Below are 23,354 nucleotides of genomic sequence, written 5' to 3' on the forward strand. Positions count from 1 at the left end.
TAAGTTGAGTTGACCTCATCAAATGTACTACCTGATTCAGGCTTTAAACATAATTATTGTCTGGTGTGATTGAAAAGTTTATCTAGAATTGACAAGTTCATGGAAGGAACTCACGTTCTGTGGATTATGGTTCAAATGTATCGACACTGTTTAAACCCAAATGTACTTCTATACAAAATCCTTTTCTGATTGATTTTCTTGTCATTAGTCGATTAATTTCTGAAGTAATCGATGAAGTTTTTCCCTCTCTATCTCTTTTTTCTTTCAGCTTCTCTTTTCTCTCTCTCTCTCTCTGTTGTTCTCCTCTCTTTTCTTTCTTTTAACTAGATCTACTTCTTTTTTTTACCCGTTAGTCATTGATGGTCTTTTTTCCCCTATTGTATTTCTATCAGCCTTATTCGTTCACAATTTTCTTTTAGTTGTTGGTTTTATTGCTGAGTGGATAAAAGGGGGTGGGAGTGTGGAAGAAATGAAACAGATGGCGCAATCGGAAATGCAAACCACCTTCGCAGATAAAACGTTTGACAATCGTACGGCGGGTGGAGTACTTGCTCCATACACGACAACCCGATTGATTCAATAGCAAGTCGCGGTGAGAATAGCCTCGAGTCTCCTGATGTCCAGGTATATTGTTGCGTTGAGAATAGCCTCGACTTTCCTGATGTCCAGGTATATTGTTGCGTTGAGAATAGCCTCGACTTTCCTGATGTCCAGGTATATTGTTGCGTTGGGAATAGCCTCGACTTTCCTGATGTCCAGGTATATTGTTGCGTTGAGAATAGCCTCGACTTTCTTGATGTCCAGGTATATTGTTGCGTTGAGAATAGCCTCGAGTCTCCTGATGTCCAGGTATATTGTTGCGTTGAGAATAGCCTCGAGTCTCCTGATGTCCAGGTATATTGTTGCGTTGAGAATAGCCTCGAGTCTCCTGATGTCCAGGTATATTGTTGCGTTGAGAATAGCCTCGACTTTCTTGATGTCCAGGTATATTGTTGCGTTGAGAATAGCCTCGACTTTCCTGATGTCCAGGTATATTGTTGCGTTGAGAATAGCCTCGACTTTCCTGATGTCCAGGTATATTGTTGCGTTGAGAATAGCCTCGAGTCTCCTGATGTCCAGGTATATTGTTGCGTTGAGAATAGCCTCGACTTTCTTGATGTCCAGGTATATTGTTGCGTTGAGAATAGCCTCGAGTCTCCTGATGTCCAGGTATATTGTTGCGTTGAGAATAGCCTCGACTTTCTTGATGTCCAGGTATATTGTTGCGTTGAGAATAGCCTCGAGTCTCCTGATGTCCAGGTATATTGTTGCGTTGAGAATAGCCTCGAGTCTCCTGATGTCCAGGTATATTGTTGCGTTGAGAATAGCCTCGAGTCTCCTGATGTCCAGGTATATTGTTGCGTTGAGAATAGCCTCGACTTTCCTGATGTCCAGGTATATTGTTGCGTTGAGAATAGCCTCGAGTCTCCTGATGTCCAGGTATATTGTTGCGTTGAGAATAGCCTCGACTTTCCTGATGTCCAGGTATATTGTTGCGTTGAGAATAGCCTCGACTTTCCTGATGTCCAGGTATATTGTTGCGTTGAGAATAGCCTCGACTTTCTTGATGTCCAGGTATATTGTTGCGTTGAGAATAGCCTCGACTTTCCTGATGTCCAGGTATATTGTTGCGTTGAGAATAGCCTCGAGTCTCCTGATGTCCAGGTATATTGTTGCGTTGAGAATAGCCTCGACTTTCCTGATGTCCAGGTATATTGTTGCGTTGAGAATAGCCTCGACTTTCCTGATGTCCAGGTATATTGTTGCGTTGAGAATAGCCTCGACTTTCTTGATGTCCAGGTATATTGTTGCGTTGAGAATAGCCTCGAGTCTCCTGATGTCCAGGTATATTGTTGCGTTGAGAATAGCCTCGACTTTCTTGATGTCCAGGTATATTGTTGCGGGACGTCTCGTTACTACACTATGTTTTCAATGTGTGTGCATGTCTGTATGAGCGTGTGTGTTTTTGTGAGAGCTCAATGCTAGGAAGTGCACATGTCCTGACAGCCAATCGTTTCATTAACAAAAGGTCTACAACTTCTAACGAATGAGTCCTCGCTCTCCGTTAGACCGCCATTGTAGGAAGATGACCGCGTTGTAACACAGCAATCTGAATGTCATTGAACAGGAGGCAGAAGGAAGGGGAGGGTATGAACGCCAATTAAAGGGAGATAAGATAACAATGTCCACACAAAGTTTGACAACCAATCTCAATGAAGTCACAGTGTGAAGACTAACACTTCAATCTTTGAGCTTTGCTGAGATAGACCAACAACAACACAGCCTCACTTTTAATAACAACACTATTACAGCCGTATAAAACAATAAATGCAAAAATAATTTTTTTTTTGGTTAATATTGTAACTTGTTTTACTGGAAAATGCATATTCCTGAATTAAAGAAAATGAGATATACATTAAACAGTGTCCTGCACATGTATTTACACTGAACAGTGCCCTGCACACGTATTTACATTGAACAGTGCCCTGCACACCTATTTACATTGAACAGTGTCCTGCACACGTATTTACATTGAACAGTGCCATGCACACATATTTACATTGAACAGTGTATACATATTTACATTGAACAGTGTCCTGTATACATATTTACATTGAACAGTTCATACAATCGAATAAAAACCAATGGAATCCTTTTGTCCTATAGATTCACCATTCTAATTTGAGATCGGCCGAGCCCTAAGGGTCGCCACATTTCGAGCTTGTTTAGTTTCCATGCTGCCCGACTAGAAGAAGACACATTGAAATACATTTGAAACATTTTATTGATGCTGAACTGTTTGTCTGTAAACATATTCTATTTAAGTAAGTTAGATAAACAAGAAAAACAGAAGAAAATTACATTTTTAAAAAAGTCAATACCTTCATTATATAAATTATGATTTAGATCAGCGGTTCTCAACCTTTTGTTCTCGGCGACCCCTTTTTACAATCCTCCAGTCTGCCGCGACCCCCCCCCCGCATACACACACAGCAATAGGAGAGTAGACAAAAACAATCCATTTTTTTCAATGGTCTTTGGCGACCACTGGCAAATCGTCAATCGACCCCCAGGTTGAGAACCCCTGATTTAGATGATGCGCACAATTTTTATGAATATTATTTTCTATTTAACTCTTGAATCAATAACGCCTTACATTCGGACATTCTCAAATGCGATTGTCCTTTCAAAACCGATGCTGGATATAGATCTAGACCTAGTTCAGTAGCCAAATTTAAATTGATTTCCTTTTTACTTAAAAAAATATTATAACGATCAAATTAGGGTTTTCACCATGTGAGCTAGTTGTTCTTTTCTCAACGATGCGAGAGGTAAATAGACCTACATACATACATACATACATACATACATACATACATACATACATACATACATACATACATACATACATACATACATGCATGCATGCATACATATATACATACATACATACATACATACATACATACATAGATACATTACATACGTACATACATATACATACATACATACATACATACATACATAGATACATTACATACGTACATACATATACATACATACATACATACATACATACATACATACATAGATACATTACATACATACATACATATACATACATACATACATACATACATACATACATATACATACATATATATATTGAATACTTTTTTTATGCCTTTGTCCGTATTTAACCAAAAACTTTCTTTCTCATTTGCATTGTGTCCTTACAACATGATTACATTAATTATTATACTGTAAACCAAAAAAAATAGTGAAAAATACTTTACAAAAAAAAAAAAAAGACTATTCCTTCTTTCTATATCGAAGTTTATGATTATTTTGCTATTAGTAACTCATGAATGTTCGATTTGTTTTGTTTCATTGAAGATTTTTATCCCGCCCCATTTCCGAGAAGAACTACTGATGAAGCGAATGTATAAATCTAGTAGACTTTCTACGATTCTACAACTAGGCCTGGAGATCTACTCTTAGAAGACGGTGCGCAACATGTTCTTGAACATTCATTGATTAAAGTCTTTCAATGAATAGAGCCTAGACCATAGACTTATATGGCATAGGCTTACATATACTATATAAGTCTATGGAATGGAGCCTAAATGCGGAAATACCCGAAGACGTAATCCGTCCCAGATGAAGATTTTATTGCTCTCTAACCAAATTTAAATGATTTTTTTTATACTATTAAAAATTATAAGACCAAACCAGAGTTTTCCTAGAGTGACCAACAAGCTAGTAATTGTTTTCACAATGATACATATTAACTGGTCAATTTCTAAGAAAATCGTTAGGACCGTTTTCGAGAATCGTGTCCATGTTCCATTTGTTTCCAGGATCCATTTCTTTTTATGAATGTACGACCCGAATAGAGGAATTGTAAAAAGGGATTCGAGAAGCACTAATTGTGCAAATATATTATAAACTATCCATAGACTTAAATATATTATAAACTATCCATAGACTTAAATATATTATAAACTATCCATAGACTTAAATATATTATAATAAGACTGGACATGGAGATCTTGTAACACTACAAAAAATGTCGTGGAAATTTGTTTAAAAGTTGGCGTTGTTTTGTAAAGTAGTCAAATGAAGTGTTTTTTTTCCAACCCTAACCTATGTAACATATAATTTAATTTTTAGATCTAGATCTAGTAATTGAACATAAAAAATAAGAGTATTCTCGTCTCATAATTATTATTTTTCAATTTTTAGATACATAATCTAGAAAGATCTAGGTAATCAATCGATTTAAATATACATAAGATGATTAAAATCAACAAACATGAATTATTTCGATCATGGGCGTAGCTAGGATTTATTCTCAGGGGGGGTTTTGGGGGAGTGAATTCCCCCCCACCCGGCGAAAAAAATTTATATGTATTTATGTATGTGTGTGTGTGTGTGTGTGTGTGTGTGTACATAATCTTTATTACATTCTGACCCTTCATTCTTTCGGAAGACGTTTATTGTGCCCTAGAATAGGTTCTTCCATGATAAGTGGAAAAATTGTACATTCCCCGACATAACTAGCCAAGGGGTCTGGGGGAGCGCTAGGAGCTCCCCCAGCGCGGGGCGAAGCCCCGCCGCCAAGCACTATTTCTGGTATTGAAAGCCAACAAAATGCATATTCTGAGGTATTCTGTTTCCATAAAATTGTAGACTTCCCGCCATTATTAGCAAGGGGTCTGGGGGAGCGCTAGAAGCTCCCCAGCGCGGGACGAAGCCCCGCCGCCAAGCACTATTTCTGGTATTGAAAGCCAACAAAATGCATATTCTGAGGTATCTACAGTGCATTTTCCTGCTATTAAAAAGTTTTATTTCAAAAACCTAATGTGCTATTCTTACTGACTTAGACCCTCCCACGCCGTTCGGAACATTTGACGTCAATCTGTTTTCATAAAAATCTGTCACTGGTAATGTCTGAAGCCTCTTCCCACCTACCATGAGGACCTCCATGAATGAGTGGCGTCAAGTTGTACTAGGATATCATTGCAACTCTTCTTATGCGTAATTCATTTTGTCGGAGAACATGTCCCGCAAACCTCATGCGTCGTTCTCTCTAAGGGTCGACTCCCAGTTCGGCATAGGATTTCCTTGATTTAGACCCGATCTCTATAACTTACTCCTAAAATCTGTCTTAGCCATCTTTGTTGAGCCACATTTAGTGTTTTTTCGATTTCGGTAGATGACTATTCACTGCAGTTTATTAATGGAGCCCTGCTACTGGTAAAAATGTGTAACCTCTCTTGAATACGCTCTTGGAATTAAGTGACTGTAGTTTGCTTTAGATTTTATATCGAAAAGAGAAGTTTTATCGTCAAAATCTTCTGTTGGGGGTTTTCCACCTCAAAATGCTCTGTAGGGGGATCTTAAACTCAAAACCATCTGAAGGGGTTTTAAACTTTAAAAAAAAAGCCATCTGTAGAAGAAGGGTTTAAACTCAAAACCCCCGATTGCCTTGGCTACGCTCAAATAATTTTAGTGTGTAATTTGCTTTTTTTTTATATTGAAGATGTATTTTTAGCACCAAACCCATCTGAATGGGGGTTTAAACTCAAAACCCCTTTCGGCAACGCTCATAGCATTTTGAGTGCATAATTTGCTTTTTCTTTTACACTGAAGATGTATTTTTTATCCTCAAACCCCCCTGGCGGGGGGTTTAAACTCAAAACCCCTTTGACTAAGCTCATAGATTTTAGAGTGAGTAATTTTCTTTTATTTATATTCAAGAGGTACTTTTTAGCTTCAAACTCCACTGGAGTGGGGTTTAAACTCAAAACTGAGTCAAAACCCATTTAGCTACGCTCATAACATTTTGAGTGCTTAATTACCTTTTTTTTTTATATTAAAGAGGGGGTTTATCGTAAATTTTAGACGGGGTTTTAAAGTCAAAATCTTCCTGAACTGTGCTCTTGGAATAAGGGGATTTTCGTTTGCATTTTTTTTTTGTTTTGTTGTATAGAAGAGGGGTTAGTTAGAGGGGGAGTTAACTGCAAAAACCCCAGCTAGGGGGTTTAAAACTCAAAACCCTGGTAGGGGGTTTTAAACTCAAAACCCCTAGTAGGGGTTTTTAAACTCGAACCCCTCTGGAAGGGGTTTTAAACTCGAGCCCCCCTGGTAGGGGTTTTAAACTCGAACCCCCCTGGTAGGGGGTTTTAAACTCAAAACCCCTTTGGTTGTGCTGAGGCAAGTGATGGTTTAGTAATAAAATCTCACCTAAAATAAACAAAATCAAAGCAAAAAATCAGTCACTAAATTCCGACTATTTCGGGGGGGTTTGAACCCCAAGAACCCCCCCCCCCCTGGCTACGCCCATGATTTCGATATAGGATTTTTGAAACATTTCTAAACTTTGAAAACAAAAAAGACAGAAAAGATTGATTGGGGCGACTTCCCTTAGAGCTTGAAAAAAAGAGTTACGTACATAAAAATCTATATATATAGGTCTGTGAATCGATCAATCGCGGATAACAATTTATTTCCTATTTCCAGTCTAGATATAATATGAAAATATACTTACGCATTACACAATAAATAAAAATAATTTTATTTCAAGTCATTCAACATTAAATCATCAAAATCACATCAATTATTTGACATAAAATAAAAAAAAAACCCCATTAGATTAATCGTTCAAAATCGAAACATAAAACATGAAAATAATCATTCAACATGTAATCCTCAATATCGAATCAATTATAAGACATCATAAACACGAAACAATCATTAAACATATAAAGTCATTAAAAACCAATTATTAAATATAAAATCATTAAACACCAAATCAATTAAAAACAAGATAAAAAACTAGTTTGTGTGAACACAAACTCGTAGGCGGCTCCATTGGTCCTCTGTTTCTTAAACAATTAAGGTCAAATATTATTGCAATCTAATCAACACTATCTAACTAATCAACCCAATCGACACCAATTAGATCAATCAATCGAATCATCACTTGCTAGATCTAGATCAATCAATCAAACCACTACCTGCAACAACCAACTCAGCACAAAATCTGTTCATCCCTCTTCAAATCCCAAAACAGCAGCAGACACACGCATCCCCAACAAAGAAAGAGATTAGAGCAGACGACAAGTCACGTGATTCGTTTTGTCCTTTTGAATGCGCATTGAAGTGAGTCAACTACGACTCTGCTGGTTAGGAGGGGAAGGGGGATGTACCAGAAATCAATACGTGGGTCTTGGATCTATGGTAAATAGATCTCTGCTCTCCACTGGCTGGAGGACGTGGGCATCCTTTTGGTCAAAAACGTACATCAAACTGTTTGGTTTCCGGTTGTAAGGGTTCTCAGTAACCTGATTACAGGGACAATTGTGTTAGCTCAAGGGCACCAAGATGTATGTGCTGAGAGCTCTGCTCGAGGATTCGGCGACACGAGTGAGAGAGAGAGAGAGAGAGCGAGAGAGAGAGAGAGAGAGAGTCAAAATCAAGGAGACAAAATGTTGGGATATATGCACACCTTTTTTATTTTTAAGAAATACTTTTTTCTTACTGTGAGCTTAGCTGTATCATTGGCATTAACATTTTGAGCGACCCACCGAAAGGAGAATAGCCGGTACTAGTTTTGTGTGGTCTGTCTGTCTGTCTGTCCGTACTTCCCGTTAAGATCTCAAAAACTAGAAAAGATATTGAAAATCCGATATCATGGTATTTGAGATCTTTTGTAGTTCTGGTGCAACGGCTACTTTTTACAAAGCTTATCTCAACTCACTCTGTCTGTCTGGTAAAAAGCTTATCTAAACTCTGTCTGCGTGGTACAAAGCTTATCTCAACTCACTCTGTCTGTCTGGTAAAAAGCTTATCTAAACTCTGTCTGCCTGGTACAAAGCTTATCTCAACTCACTCTGTCTGTTTGGTACAAAGCTTATCTCAACTCTGTCTGTTTGGTACAAAGCTTATCTCAACTCACTCTGTCTGTTTGGTACAAAGCTTATCTAAACTCTGTCTGCCTGGTACAAAGCTTATCTCAACTCACTCTGTCTGTCTGGTAAAAAGCTTATCTCAACTCTGTCTGTTTGGTACAAAGCTTATCTCAACTCACTCTGTCTGTCTGGTACAAAGCTTATCTCAACTCACTCTGTCTGTCTGGTAAAAAGCTTATCTCAACTCTGTCTGTTTGGTACAAAGCTTATCTCAACTCACTCTGTCTGTCTGGTAAAACGTTTGAACACGTTCTTTCTCCCACACCCAATTTCAGTTCAAGCCGAAATTTTGCACAATTATTTCTTTTACCTGAAAACACAAGAATCAATATTTTTTTTTAACCAATTAGTTAATTAACTATTGGTAATTTATTATTTTGTTTGGTATTTTGAAAAAGGGAAAGAAGTTGTACTTCACTGAAGTGGTGGTATAAGTTGAATTAGTCCCCTTGATAGGTCGTCGTCTGAGGCTTAGTAAATACAACCATGAAATAAAAACAATAGATAACCATACAATTTTTCATGTTCATAAGCTCTTCGCTAGCAGAGTGGTTAGCGTGTTGGCATGAGAAACCTGAGTAGGCTTTAGCCCACGAGCTCAAATTCAGGTCCTTCATTTTATTTTTTTAAATACATTTAAAATTTCACCCAGATACCTCGTGCTTTCTCCCCCCACTCCTTGCCAACTGGTCCAGACAAGTGATAGGATCAGAGTGTAGTGAGACAAGTGATAGGATCAGAGTGTAGTGAGACAAGTGATAGGATCAGAGTGTAGTGAGACAAGTGATAGGATCATAACGTAGTGAGACAAGTGATAGGATCAGAGTGTAGTGAGACAAGTGATAGGATCAGAGTGTATTGAGACAAGTGATAGGATCAGAGTGTAGTGAGACAAGTGATAGGATCATAGTGTAGTGAGACAAGTGATAGGATCATAGTGTAGTGAGACAAGTGATAGGATCATATTGTATTGAGAAAGTGATAGGATCATAGTGTAGTGAGACAAGTGATAGGATCAGAGTGTAGTGAGACAAGTGATAGGATCAGAGTGTAGTAAGGCAAGTGATAGGATCATAGTGTAGTGAGACAAGTGATAGGATCATAGTGTAGTGAGACAAGTGATAGGATCAGAGTGTATTGAGAAAGTGATAGGATCATAGTGTGGTGAGACAAGTGATAGGATCAGAGTGTAGTGAGACAAGTGATAGGATCAGAGTGTAGTGAGACAAGTGATAGGATCATAGTGTAGTGAGAAAAGTGATAGGATCATAACGTAGTGAGACAAGTGATAGGATCAGAGTGTATTGAGACAAGTGATAGGATCAGAGTGTAGTGAGACAAGTGATAGGATCATAGTGTAGTGAGACAAGTGATAGGATCATAGTGTATTGAGAAAGTGATAGGATCATAGTGTGGTGAGACTAGTGATAGGATCAGAGTGTAGTGAGACAAGTGATAGGATCAGAGTGTAGTGAGACAAGTGATAGGATCATAGTGTAGTGAGACAAGTGATAGGATCATAACGTAGTGAGACATGTGATAGGATCAGAGTGTATTGAGACAAGTGATAGGATCAGAGTGTAGTGAGACAAGTGATAGGATCATAGTGTAGTGAGACAAGTGATAGGATCATAGTGTAGTGAGACAAGTGATAGGATCATAGTGTATTGAGAAAGTGATAGGATCATAGTGTGGTGAGACAAGTGATAGGATCAGAGTGTAGTGAGACAAGTGATAGGATCAGAGTGTAGTGAGACAAGTGATAGGATCATAACGTAGTGAGACAAGTGATAGGATCATAGTGTATTGAGAAAGTGATAGGATCATAGTGTATTTAGAAATCTAAAAGCATGAAATTGCGCCAAACAAAACAATTGGTAGAAATATTTCTACTCGCACAGATTTATTATCGTTTGTCATGAGTCTAGATCTATTACAAGTTTAATTACATGACTGATTCAAGCTAAATGATACACCTAATTGAAGCTTTATTGTTTTTTTTAAATTATTTTTGTGCATTTTGCTTGTTTTCATTTTGTGGGGATGGGATTATGGTTCTTGATAGTTTATAGTTTCTGATACTCTTGCCTTTTTTACCGGCGTGAGTGGACCACTTTGTGGGAGGGGGGGGGGGAGCGATTCTGAGTTTGTGTTTCTACACAAACTATCTGTAAACTTTACAATTGTTTTTGCGAGGTCTAATTGTATTTTAAGTATGTACTTGATATGAAAGACAAAACGATTTGCCCAGTCGCAGAAAACCTTCACCTTCACCTATCCCTTAGTCTGTTGGACTGTTGGGGCATCACATGTGACCTGTCGACCGTCTCTCTCCATTCTTATCTCTATTATGTTCACTCACAGAACTTTGATCATCAAATATCTAATGAACTAAATAAGTTTAGGTCGACCTGTCCAATGTTATACAATCACGATGCCCTTTCATCTGTAATCTCATCAATTATTATTATTATTATTTGTATTTACTGTAATTGTAAAACTACAGAAACACGTAAAACACTGTAGAGAGACTAAACAGAATCCCAGGCCATCCACTTACTTCAACCCGACCCTGCAGAAGCTAAGCAATGTCAACATTTGTCAGCACCATGACCTTCAATAGTCAAGAGTCACTTACTTAGTTAATATGCTCTACGATTCTATATTCACACATTTCATTTTGTCCAGTCCTGAGCCGTCACGATAGCCCCCCCCCCCCCCCCCGTCCTGGCGTGTTCTTGTGGCCTGCCCTGTTAACTTACTCACTGTTCTAACCGACAGCTAACGAGCCTGCTAACAGTTTTATATGAATCTAATCCGTCAGTTTCAGATTCAGTCAGCAAGGTGTACGCACAGTTGCCTCAAAACATCAAGTGAATCTTTCCGGTTTAAAATTTGATTAACTTTCATTTTACTAGCCGTATGTTGCATAAACGGACACAGGAAAACAGAAACAAAGAAGTTATCGTTTATTTACTGCTTTTGTGTGTGACCTATTTTAGTAGGACAAGAAGTTTTAATGGTAGTAGTTTTTGTTTTGTTAGAATAGTTTGATGACATCATTTCATCACGCAGTTAGCGATCAAATAAAACCTGCGCTTTGAATCCTGTGAGAACAAGTTGACCTAGAGGTAGCTGTTACTTACTTTCAGCAGGCGATAGTGAAATAGATTTTGAGTAGCGCTTTTAGTTTAGAGATCATAACGTGATAAACAGACAGACACCACAATACAATACTAGTTTTCCAATAAAAGGTTCTTTTAGAAACAATTTTTTTTTGGAGCAGAGAAAATAAATAGTAAAAATATACATAAAAAATCTCTTCTATTCAAACAAACTATAAAGTTTCAAACAAAAGCCTTGGTTTGTCTTTTGTATGATTTGATGGGATATTCACATTGGATTCTATTTCCATCGTGTCACTTTGTTTGTTTGTAAGTCACTGCATTTTAGTAGAAGGAACAATCATTTGTAAAAATGGTTATTAAGAAGATGTTTATTACTAAATTCATTACAAAGTTTTCTTTCTAATTCATTAATATGCATTTAGCCTGTGATATAATCTTTACATTGACATTTAATAATTTTATTTTACTCTAGCTATCATTCAAATCTTATCACCTAATTGTTAAAACAAGGCTTATCTCTCTTTAGCTAAAATAATTAATTACGACTAATTCATGTTCTTGATTGAATCCTGCCAAACTATCCCCAAGTATTTGTATCTTCCAATCCCCGCCTCCCGTATGACAAACTATTGCTCACTCACTCATGTATAAAATATTCCACCTATTTGTGCACCCAACTCGAGTGTTTTGGAGCTGAGACCTGTCGTGTATCACACTCAATAGTTGGAGAGAAGACAGACTTGCGCAGAAGTACTGGAAATAGAATACAGACTTGAGCAGACGTACTGGGGATGGAATACAGACCTGAGCAGACGTACTGGGGAGAGAAGACAAGACTTGAACAGTCGTACACGGGAGAGAAGACAGACTTGTGCAGAAGTACAGGGGAGAGAAGACAGACTTGTGCAGAAGTACAGGGGAGAGAAGACAGACTGTTGCAGAAGTACAGGGGAGAGAAGACAGACTGGTGCAGAAGTACAGGGGAGAGAAGACAGACTTGTGCAGAAGTACAGGGGAGAGAAGACAGACTTGTACAGAAGTACAGGGGAGAGAAGACAGACTGGTGCAGAAGTACAGGGGAGAGAAAACAGACTTGTGCAGAAGTACAGGGGAGAGAAGACAGACTGGTGCAGAAGTACAGGGGAGAGAAGACAGACTGGTGCAGAAGTACAGGGAGACTCTGAGGGAGGCATATAAAATTCCTACATATTCACAGAGAAGTAGAAACTCTCTTGAAATAGTTCACAGAATATTTAAAAACAAGTTTCAAAATAAATGGGAGATGTTCCTTCAAATACGCAAATCCATATGTCAATCTAGTCTTGCATGTTAATTAGAGACTTAAAGTTTGCCAAGTTATTGGTTTTTATCGCTGATTCAGAAAACCCATTCTATGCACTAATGGCCATATGAAATAAAGAGCACTTGTACGAATTTGTCCAAGCATATGACTATGGTGTGAGTGTACATATAGCTTTAAGTCTTTCTGAGCATTTTATTACGTTGATTTTGTATTTCTAAATTATGGTTCAGTGTTTTATTGTTAATTTTTTGTTATAAATCTCTTGGCTCAATTTTGAGGCTGTCCTAGTTTCTTTATTTCCCCCATATTTCGGCGTGGCCAAACAGTGGCTGCGTGACCTCATCCGGTCTAACAAAGGTTAGATAGAACTATGTTTCGTAGATTATAATATAGATTTGTGGTAGTATGTAATTATCTCCCATTCTGAAGAGACATCAGACATGGGAAAAAGATACTGCTTAAGCTAAGTGATACATTTACTTTAAAAGTTCAATATTGTTGTCTTTGTTTGAATGAAAACAGTCACAACGTTTATTCTCTCACTTAGCCCAAAGCATTGTGGGTAAGTAAATCTCTAGTCATATTACTGTAACAAACTAGAAGATACAAAAGTTCCCCTTTCTGACTTTGTGGCTTATAGGGTAGATGGTAATCTGTTTCTGTGGCCTACGTTAATGAGGGTGTCATCTGGCCAGCACAACGACCAACCGCCTTTACTTTTCCCCAATTAATGCGTGATTTTTAAAATAAAACATATGCTGGCATTTAGATCAAATGTCGCAGTAACAAATTGGCTAAACTTAAATTCTTTATATACGTTATAAATACATAAATACCAGTACATAAAAACATCCACATTTACTTTCTATAAAATATCTCTCTAATTTTTTTTTATCAGATTCGTTATTTGTATGTTGTTGTTTTTTCTTTTTAAGTATGTGAACATATTTTGTTTCTTGAAATCCTCAACACCAACGTGAAGTAACAGAAAAAAACAACACTTTCAGTTATTAGGCAAAGTAGAAAACAAATAGACTTCCAACAAATATTTAAAAACGTGTGCTGTATGATTGATGTAGCATTCTGTACTGACAGTTTTGACATAGGAAATGAAAAGGAAAGTCGTAATTGCGCTGAAAGCTGGGTAAAGATATAAACTGATTTTATTCTTCAAAAGAGTTCTGACTTAGTTTTTTTTTAAGGATTAAGAAACGAGAAAGTGGGGATTCCATTTTTTTGAAAATGTTAAGTTCGGGTTTAATAAGAAGCTAACTAAAAGTGTCCTAGTTAGATCCATTAATGAACACGTTAAATAGACACGCACACAATAAATACACACACACACACACAATAGAAATAGGAAAGGTGATGATGATAATAATAATAATAAGGATTATTATTATTTTGTTTCTCTTTAGCGAAACTCGACCCTGGCAGTGCATGAGAATGACTACTCGTTCATTTCTAACATAATAATAATAATAATATTAACAGTGATAATAATAATAATAAGGCATTTGAAATAGATCTAGCTGTTATAAAATCCAAAACATTCGCTCCAAGAAAAACAAGAAAAAACGAAACCCTAATTAAGCATATAAACTAGTAAAAAAAAAAGTTTTTTTTTTAAAGACAATTCTTCCTTTATATAGCTGATAACTTTTTAGATTTTTAATTTGCCCTTAATTTAATAACTAATGAATAATAGATAAAAAAAGGAACATTTTTGTATCCGTATGCCTACTCCCTTTTCCAAACAAAAAATCTTCTATAAATTCTATTTGGGTGATATAGACCCAGTTATGGTAACATTAAAAGACGGTAGTCTAGACTAATTATCGGATCTAATTAAAACTACAACAGAAATAGAAGAATCTAGTTGAGTTTTATTAATCGAAGCTAAGAAACATAAAAAGATAGTAGTCTACAAAGTCTACCCTACTGTCCACATAAGACGTGTGTGTGTGTGTGTGTGCGGAGAATGTTCTTCAACCTCTGTTTGTTTATTTAGCTCTTTAGTGACTATAATCGGAGATTCCCACTGATGTGTGTTCTAGATAAGGATCGTCTAGATCTCTAGACCAAAGTGAATCTTAAGATGATTATATTTTGAAAAATTGTAACTTAAAATTACAGTTTTTCTTTTGTGGCTAATAAGCTACTATTTGTTTTTCCAAAAGATATACACAACTGTAAAATTACTAGTAAAATCGCTGAAGCCGTTTTGAACTTCGTGTCCAGGTTTCAAGTTCTAGGTTTTGCCAATGAAAAATTTGCAAGCTGATTATAGGAAACGTAAAAACACCAAACAAATCGGTCTGATAGACCAAATACCAAATATTTATATAGAGAAAAAAAACATTTTCGGTGTATGAAACTTAGCAAATGCAAAACAAAAAACAACAACAAACAAAACAAAAAACAAAAACAAAACACCAACACCAAACAAGCTTACATTAAGGAACTGTCTTCGAGTATATCACGTGCTAACACAGACCCAAATGTCACCTACATATTTTGTCAAACTTAACGCTGACAAAGCCGTCAATATTAAAGACGTCTGTATGATTACCAAAACACACACACACACACCAAACATAAACAAACAAACAAATGAACTAAATAGTCAAAGCACTATGAAAATAAAATGTCAGTTCAATTTATTGACGCATTCTAAGGGAGTTTTCAAAGTTGGAAAACTTGCGAGAGAATCATTTGAAACATTTTCTTAGGTATGGTCTTTATAGAAGTTTGATGATGACACGTGACAATAGATGCTTGATGTCGGATCAACTGTAGGGAAGGGAAGGTTTCTTCACGGTTAGGCATGTGAACAAGAGGTGGAACCTTTGGATCTTTATGGAACATTTAAATGTAAATAAACTGAGAGAGACAAGGAGAGAGAGAGTGAGAGAGAAAGTGAGAGAGAAAGAGAAAGAGGGAGAAAAGAGAGAGAGAAAAGAGAGAGAGAAAAGAGAGAGAGAGAGAGAAAAAGAGAGATAGAGAGAAAGAGAGAGGGTCTGTGTACAATTGTCCAAATGTAAACTCACTACAATGTGAGCATGACGTCATAGTGTAGGCACATTAAAGGCTATGCTTACGTTTGATGTCGTCTGCCCATCTTCTGAACAACTCACCCACACACTTTCACACTCACTGTAAACACTGACACACACTATAAACACACCAACAAAGAATATTTGTCGAGCTGTCCCTCAGTTAGGGTTAAAATACAAAGCTTAAACAAAAGATGTATCAATTGGTACTAGACACCTTCTAAGTAGATAAGTTAGGGGGTGATGTGGGGCTATCTACTAGTATTAACAGCTACCTGAGCTGGGCGAGCTCCCATAAGTTTGAGAAAAGACAAACACTCACACTCAGACAATCATTCACACATTTATACGAGCATTTTTTTTTAAATGTTTGTAAATTCTACCAGAAGTTTATTTAGTTTTTATTTCCTAGATTCCACTACTAAGATATGTATCTCCCCCCTGCCAAAAAACAACAACAACAACAATGATTCTCTTAGATAATCCCCCGCTTATTAGGCTAGACCTATACACCGCTGAATTAATGCCCCACTTATTAGGCTAGACCTATACACCGCTGAATTAATGCCCCACTTATTAGGCTAGACCTATACACCGCTGAATTAATCCCCCACTTATTAGGCTAGACCTATACACCGCTGAATTAATGCCCCACTTATTAGGCTAGACCTATACACCGCTAAATTAATGCCCCACTTATTATGCTAGACCTATAGACCGCTTAATTAATGCCCCACTTATTAGGCTAGACCTATACACCGCTGAATTAATGCCCCACTTATTATGCTAGACCTATAGACCGCTTAATTAATGCCCCACTTATTATGCTAGACATATACACCGCTGAATTAATGCCCCACTTATTATGCTAGACCTATACACCGTTTCATTTATACCCCACCAATGCAATTCACCACCTACAATATGCTTACCTACACAATGCCTTCCTACATATTAACCCACATATACAGTGCTTACCTATATAATGCCTTATCTCCTCAAATCCTACCTTTACAATACAGTCCAGATGGTCCCAATTATTCTATTACTTTCATTGCTTATATGACATACAAACTATTAATTTCTTACATCGATGTTTGTAGTTATCTTAATAAGCAAATATAAAAAAAACTTCAAAAAAAAAAAAAAAGAGTTTAAGGAAAAAAACTTCACACTTACAACTGTATATCTCAATAATGAACCTATTAATACTAATAATTAATTGAATATTTGGTTAATATTTTAATTGATTCATGTTTTGTTAGATAGTAGAAATTGTTTAACTTAATATGAAAATAGGTGTAGGTAGGAGAAATAACGTGTTCAATTATACAAGGGGACAAAACCCAAATATTTAGCCGTTTTTATGAATACTGAAGGAAAAGTTCACTTACTTCTAGGTTACACCACCTAGAGATATAGTCATGTCTATGTCAATGAATAATTGTGCAAAGTTTCAACGTGATCCGAGAATGGGTGTGGGAGAAATAATATTTTCAAAGTTTTTGTCAGACAGATAGATTGAGTTGATATAAGCTTTGTACTAACTCGTATCACACAGAATTAGATTTAGACAGAAGCAACTGGAACAACCGAGTCTAAATGGACAAATAGCTTTCATGATCGTCAACAGATGTGATAGGTCGCGCCGATGGAAATCGTTATTACATTTGTTGCCATTGATTTGAACTTTTTGAGAAACCTCGAACAGAAGTGAAATAAGAAACAGTGCAGTGCAGATAGAAACAAGTTGTGGCTTTAATCTGGTTCTGTAACACTTCTAGCACACTGTGAGATACTTAATTCATTGGACCACACTGTGAGGTACTTAGTTCATTTGACCACACTGAGAGGCACTTAATTCATTTGACCACACTGAGAGTCACTTAATTCATTTGACCACACTGAGATGCACTTAATTCGTTTGACCACACTGTGAGGCACTTAATTCGTTTGACCACACTGTGAGGCACTTAATTCATTTGACCACACTGTGAGGTACTTAGTTCATTTGACCACACTGAGAGGCACTTAATTCGTTTGACCACACTGAGATGCACTTAATTCATTTGACCACACTGTGAGGCACTTAATTCGTTTTACCACACTGTGAGGTACTTAATTCGTTTGACCACATTGTGAAGTATAGAATTCGTTTGACCACACTGAGATGCACTTAATTCATTTGACCACACTGTGAGGCACTTAATTCGTTTGACCACACTGTGAGGTACTTAATTCGTTTGACCACACTGTGAGGCACTTATTTCGTTTGACCACATTGTGAAGTACTTAATTCATTTGACCACACTGTGAGATACTTAGTTCATTTGACCACACTGTGAAGTACTTAATTCGTTTGATCACACTGTCAGGTAATTAATTCGTTTGACCACACTGTGAGGTACTTAATTCGTTTGACCACACTGTGAGGTACATAATTCATTTTACCACAGTGTACGTTACAGCTGATACTGCAATGTTAAGTAGAAATGTGTTTGTGTGTTTGTGTGTGTACGTGTGAGGAATACCTTTCAGAAGACATTCATTAAAGACTTTTAAAGTTGTACACAATATACGACTGGCTAACACGTCGTGTCATTGATCACAGTCTTGTCGTTATAACCACATTTTCTGACTATATAACCATTCAATATATAATGGTCATGTGTCTAATCAAAAGCTTCAAAAATATGTTTAGTATAAACTGATCAACGCGAGACAATGTATGTATACGAGAGAGACTCTAAATTATTATTCATCCTATATCGTACTACTGACTATTATAAATAAGATTTCTAGCGCAAAGATCAACGTGTCCATGAATCGTAAAAAAAGACGCAAGAGAAATAATGAATAATGACATTTTTTTAAAATAAATATATCCAAATCATCACGCCGTAGAGAGGAACAGGCAGATGGTTCACGAGATCTAAGATAATAGTCAGGAAATTTAGATTATAATTGACGGCAACTATCAGGTTGTAAACTTCAACATGATAATAAAAGGGAGGTAATTCACGATGGATTCCAAGGTAACGAAAATAATGCTTCTGTTAAATACAAAGCAAGGGGACAGCAGCGGTCAGTTGTACGTCATACATTTTATCCCACAACAATAAGTATGAAATGACCAACGTTAAACTACTATTACTGAGTTTGGAGGCAATGGTCCTTTTGATGAGCTTTTTTTCTTTTTTCGAAATGTTGTGTTGATCCTTGTCGTTTTGAATTGCATTACCGCCTGGCACACATTCACATATCTGGTCAAATATATGGCTTCTCTCACTCTCTCTCTCCATATGAAACATATATCCATCCGTCTCTCTCTCTCTCTTTCTCTCTCTCTCTCTCCTGTCTCTCTCTCTCTCTCTCTGTATATATATATATATTAGGGCTGCACCGGATAGTCGCTCCGGCTCCGGCTTCTGCCGAATATCCGGCATGTTTTACTATCCGGTGCTATTCGGCTCCGGTCGGATATCACTACCGGATAGTAAACCGGATAGTAAAAAATACACCTATTTAATATGCATAAAGTGGACCTCGTTCCATTAATGTCTGTTGTAGAATGTATTAATGTTTATATTAAAACAAAATAATGTGCTTAAAAATAGAGCCATTATGAATATGCACCAAACATCGTTTATTATAAAGACAAGGCGCGTTAATAACTTAATATAAATAGAAATGAAACTTTACATCATAAATGCGCTTTACATACAGAGCAGCAATGGCTGACACTTTCTTCAATTAGTCTTGACCTTTGAGTAGGTTAGTTAACATGTTAAAATGCTACATTCCTTGACTACGTCATGCCGACCAGACGTCTGTCTAGCTGTGCGGGTATATCTAGTGGACGGGTATAATTTATCTATATGCTTGACTGACCATGCCAATGTGTTATCTTTTTTGACTGACACCCAACTCTATTGCGTGCGTATGCTCAAGGAAAAACAATGCTTGATGGTTAACACAAACAACTATACACACTACTCTAGGACTACATGTGTAGGCTCACTAGGTATATCTGACCAGGTTGTTGGTCTGAAATTCATGAACACATACATCCGACCACTATACAAGGCAGATTGCACTTAACTTATGAGAGATTTACATTATTAGTAACTAGTTAAATATATACAAACATTATTTACTTTGACCTTCCTGCACACATCCTTTACAGTTGGTAGCATTGTACATACACACAGACACACTCATGCTATACAGATTTTTAGAAATACTGTTAAGTTTGAATAAATCAATCAGTAACAGAGTTTAAAACAATAAGGTATATAAAAGGAAAAAAAAATAAAACCAACCAATATAGGTATGTTATTTAACAGTTTCGTAAAATGTTCAGCAACACAAGCTATTAACAAGACGGCTCCGGCTCCGGCCCCGGCCGAATATCAAATTTTACTATCCGGTGCACCCCTAATATATATATATCATGGGCGTAGCCAGGGGGGGTGGGGTTTGGGGTTCAACCCCCCCCCCCGAAATGAAATCCCCCCCCCCCCGAAAGGGGGAATCGGAATTTAGTGACTGATTTTTTTACTTTGATTTTGTTTATTTTAGTTGAGATTTTAATACTAAACCATCACTTGCCCCAGCACAACCAAAGGAGTTTTGAGTTTAAAACCCCCTACCAGGGGGTTTTGAGTTTAAAAACCCCTACCAGGGGGGGTTTGAGTTTAAAACCCCCACCAGAGGGGTTCGAGTTTGAGGATAAAAAATACATCTTCAATGTAAGAAAAAAAAAAAGCAAATTACGCACTCAAAATGTTATGAGCGTTGCCAAAAGGGGTTTTGAGTTTAAACCCCCATTCAGAGGGGTTTGATGCTAAAAATACCTCTTCAATATAAAAAAAAAGCAAATTACACACTAAAATTATTTGAGCGTAGCCAATCCAATCGGGGGTTTTGAGTTTAAACCCCTCTTCTACAGATGGCTTTTTTTAAAAAGTTTAAACCCCCTCCAGATGGTTTTGAGTTTAAGATCCCCCTAAGGAGCATTTTGATGTGGAAAACCCCCAACAGATGATTTTGACGATAAAACTTCTCTTTTCGATATAAAATCTAAAGTAAACTACAGTCACTTAATTCCAAGAGCGTATTCAAGAGGGGTTACTCATTTTTACCAGTGGCAGGGCTCCATTAATAAACTGCAGTGAATAGTCATCTGCCGAAATTGAAAAACACTAAATGTGGCTCAACAAAGATGGCTAAGACAGATTTTAGGAGTCAGTTATAGAGATTGGGTCTAAATCAAGGAAATCCTATGCCGAACTGGGAGTCAACCCCTTAGTAAGATTGTGCGAGAGCGATGCATGAGGGATCTAAGTCAGTAAGAATAACACATTAGGTTTTTGAAATAAAACTTTTTAATAGCAGAAAAATGCAGTGTAGATACCTCAGAATATGCATTTTGTTGGCTTTCAATACCAGAAATAGTGCTTGGCGGCGGGGCTTCGCCCCGCGCTGGGGGAGCTCCTAGCGCTCCCCCAGAACCCCTTGCTAGTAATAGCGGGGAATCTACAATTTTTCCACTAACTCATGGAAGAACCTATTCTAGGGCACAATAAACGTCTTCCGAAAGAATGAAGGGTCAGAATGTAATAAAGATTATGTACACACACACACACACATAAATACATATAATTTTTTTCCGCGGGGGGAAGAGGGGGGTCGGGGGGGGGGAGAGAAAAAAATCCTACCCGAAACCCCCCCCCGAAAAAAAATCCTGGCTACGCCCATGATATATATATATATATAATAACAATTGAATGAAAGGAAGAGAGATCATCAGACTAGAAAGATTAACTTTCACATCATAAAACTAGCTTGTGTGCTGCTCAGATGAACCCAGAAATACTAATGACAGCCTGGGGGTCACAGGGTGATCTAGATCTTATACAGCTGTTGAGTATCGCCAACTTACATTATTACCCTGTTCTAAAAATAGTTTATAGGCCTTCATATTTTCGGACGTACTATTAAAGAAGACTTTGAGTAGTCGTTGCCGTCACTCTATATTTCAAATGACGGTGACCAAAAAATAGGCTTTTATCTCGTGCTCTCAGAATGTGACAGACTGACAGACGGACAGACAGACAAAGGTAGACTAAAACAAAATAATACATTTTTTTTTACACTGGGGCTCATTAACAAATTAAGAAACTTAATAATAAAGAAAAAACAGACCATCTTTTCTATCTATACATTAACTCTTTCTCTCCGTAATTATTTTCCTCGTTCCGAAAGACTTATTCATTTTGCTCATTTGTATTTCACTATCCTGTTAGGATTAAACTTCAATACATTTTTTGTTTGTTTATCAGAAAATGTTATATCTGGTATTAGACTTTTTTTTGGGGAATGCACACATAGTTTACACAAAACAAATTAAAACTTATAAATCCAAAAATCAATTTAGTTTAATGGGGTCAAATCAATGATTGCATCGTCAATTAGGAAAGAAAGAGTTAAGTAACCTGCCGTTGAAGACGTCTATGACTGTAAGAACTATATATAAAGTTAATTTTATGGTAACTGGAGGGTATTGGAGAGAGGCGGGTTGTACGTCAATGTAAGTCTGACAACCCATGACGTCTCTTACAAGAGTAACCAAACTATCCTAAACCTAACTGGTCATTGACACCGACAACGACTGCTTCATCGTCACGCCCACACTGGCAAGTCTTTATGTGTTAGTCACGCCCACACTGGCAAGTCTTTATGTGTTAGTCACGCCCACACTGGCAAGTCTTTATGTGTTAGTCACGCCCACACTGGCAAGTCTTTATGTGTTAGTCACGCCCACACTGGCAAGTCTTTATGTGTTAGTCACGCCCACACTGGCAAGTCTTTATGTGTTAGTCACGCCCACACTGGCAAGTCTTTATGTGTTAGAGCCCTAATGAAATCTGCGGAGTACAAAATGTTTTTGTCAGGTACCAATCACGCCAGCTCATTTTTTTTTTTTTGTAGTCTGGTCTTTATCTTACGTTGTTTAGTAGCGCCCCCTTCCCTTCACTGAGCCTGACAGCCTTCTCCTCACAAGCCTCCAGCATCTACACCTAGCGCGTGCCTTCTCTCACAGCAATGTGCGCAGTGTCCAGAACCCCGCATCCCCTCACACTTTAGGTTCCAAATTACTCATCTTTTAACACTCGACCCACTTCCGTCTTTGTTTAGATGTCCTCCCCTGTTGTTATGCTTGCCGCACTTCGTAGCGCTTACCTCCCTTAGTTAAATCACAGCGCTGTGGTGTCCAGATCTCTGCAGGAGATAATCTACCCACTTAGCGCAGGGAAATAAGTCCAGGTTACGTAACTCCGCGCAGTAA

General features: G+C 37.4%; 1 protein-coding gene across 1 annotated transcript; it reads right to left on the reverse strand.

The window, feature by feature from the left end:
- Nucleotides 1-415: 415 nt before the first annotated feature.
- LOC129924695 (collagen alpha-1(III) chain-like) lies at nt 416-23,079 on the reverse strand. Its single transcript, XM_056021187.1, has 3 exons — nt 23,014-23,079; nt 7,768-7,889; nt 416-1,955 (listed from the first exon to the last, which is right to left on the reverse strand). The coding sequence occupies exons 1-3, from the start codon at nt 23,077-23,079 to the stop codon at nt 416-418; spliced, it is 1,728 nt and encodes a 575-aa protein (XP_055877162.1).
- Nucleotides 23,080-23,354: the final 275 nt, after the last annotated feature.

This window comes from Biomphalaria glabrata, chromosome 2 (assembly GCF_947242115.1).
Source record: "Biomphalaria glabrata chromosome 2, xgBioGlab47.1, whole genome shotgun sequence".
In the NCBI taxonomy this organism is placed as follows: Eukaryota; Metazoa; Mollusca; class Gastropoda; family Planorbidae; genus Biomphalaria; species Biomphalaria glabrata.

Coding starts and splice junctions, on each gene's coding strand:
- LOC129924695 (XM_056021187.1), bottom strand. CDS start 23,079: ATGCTGGAGGCTTGTGAGGAGAAGGCTGTCAGGCTCAGTGAAGGGAAG. Junction 7,890..23,013: donor AGGGGGCGCTACTAAACAAC/GTAAGATAAAGA, acceptor CCCTGTAATCAG/GTTACTGAGAACCCTTACAA. Junction 1,956..7,767: donor ACCATAGATCCAAGACCCAC/GTATTGATTTCT, acceptor AACATAGTGTAG/TAACGAGACGTCCCGCAACA.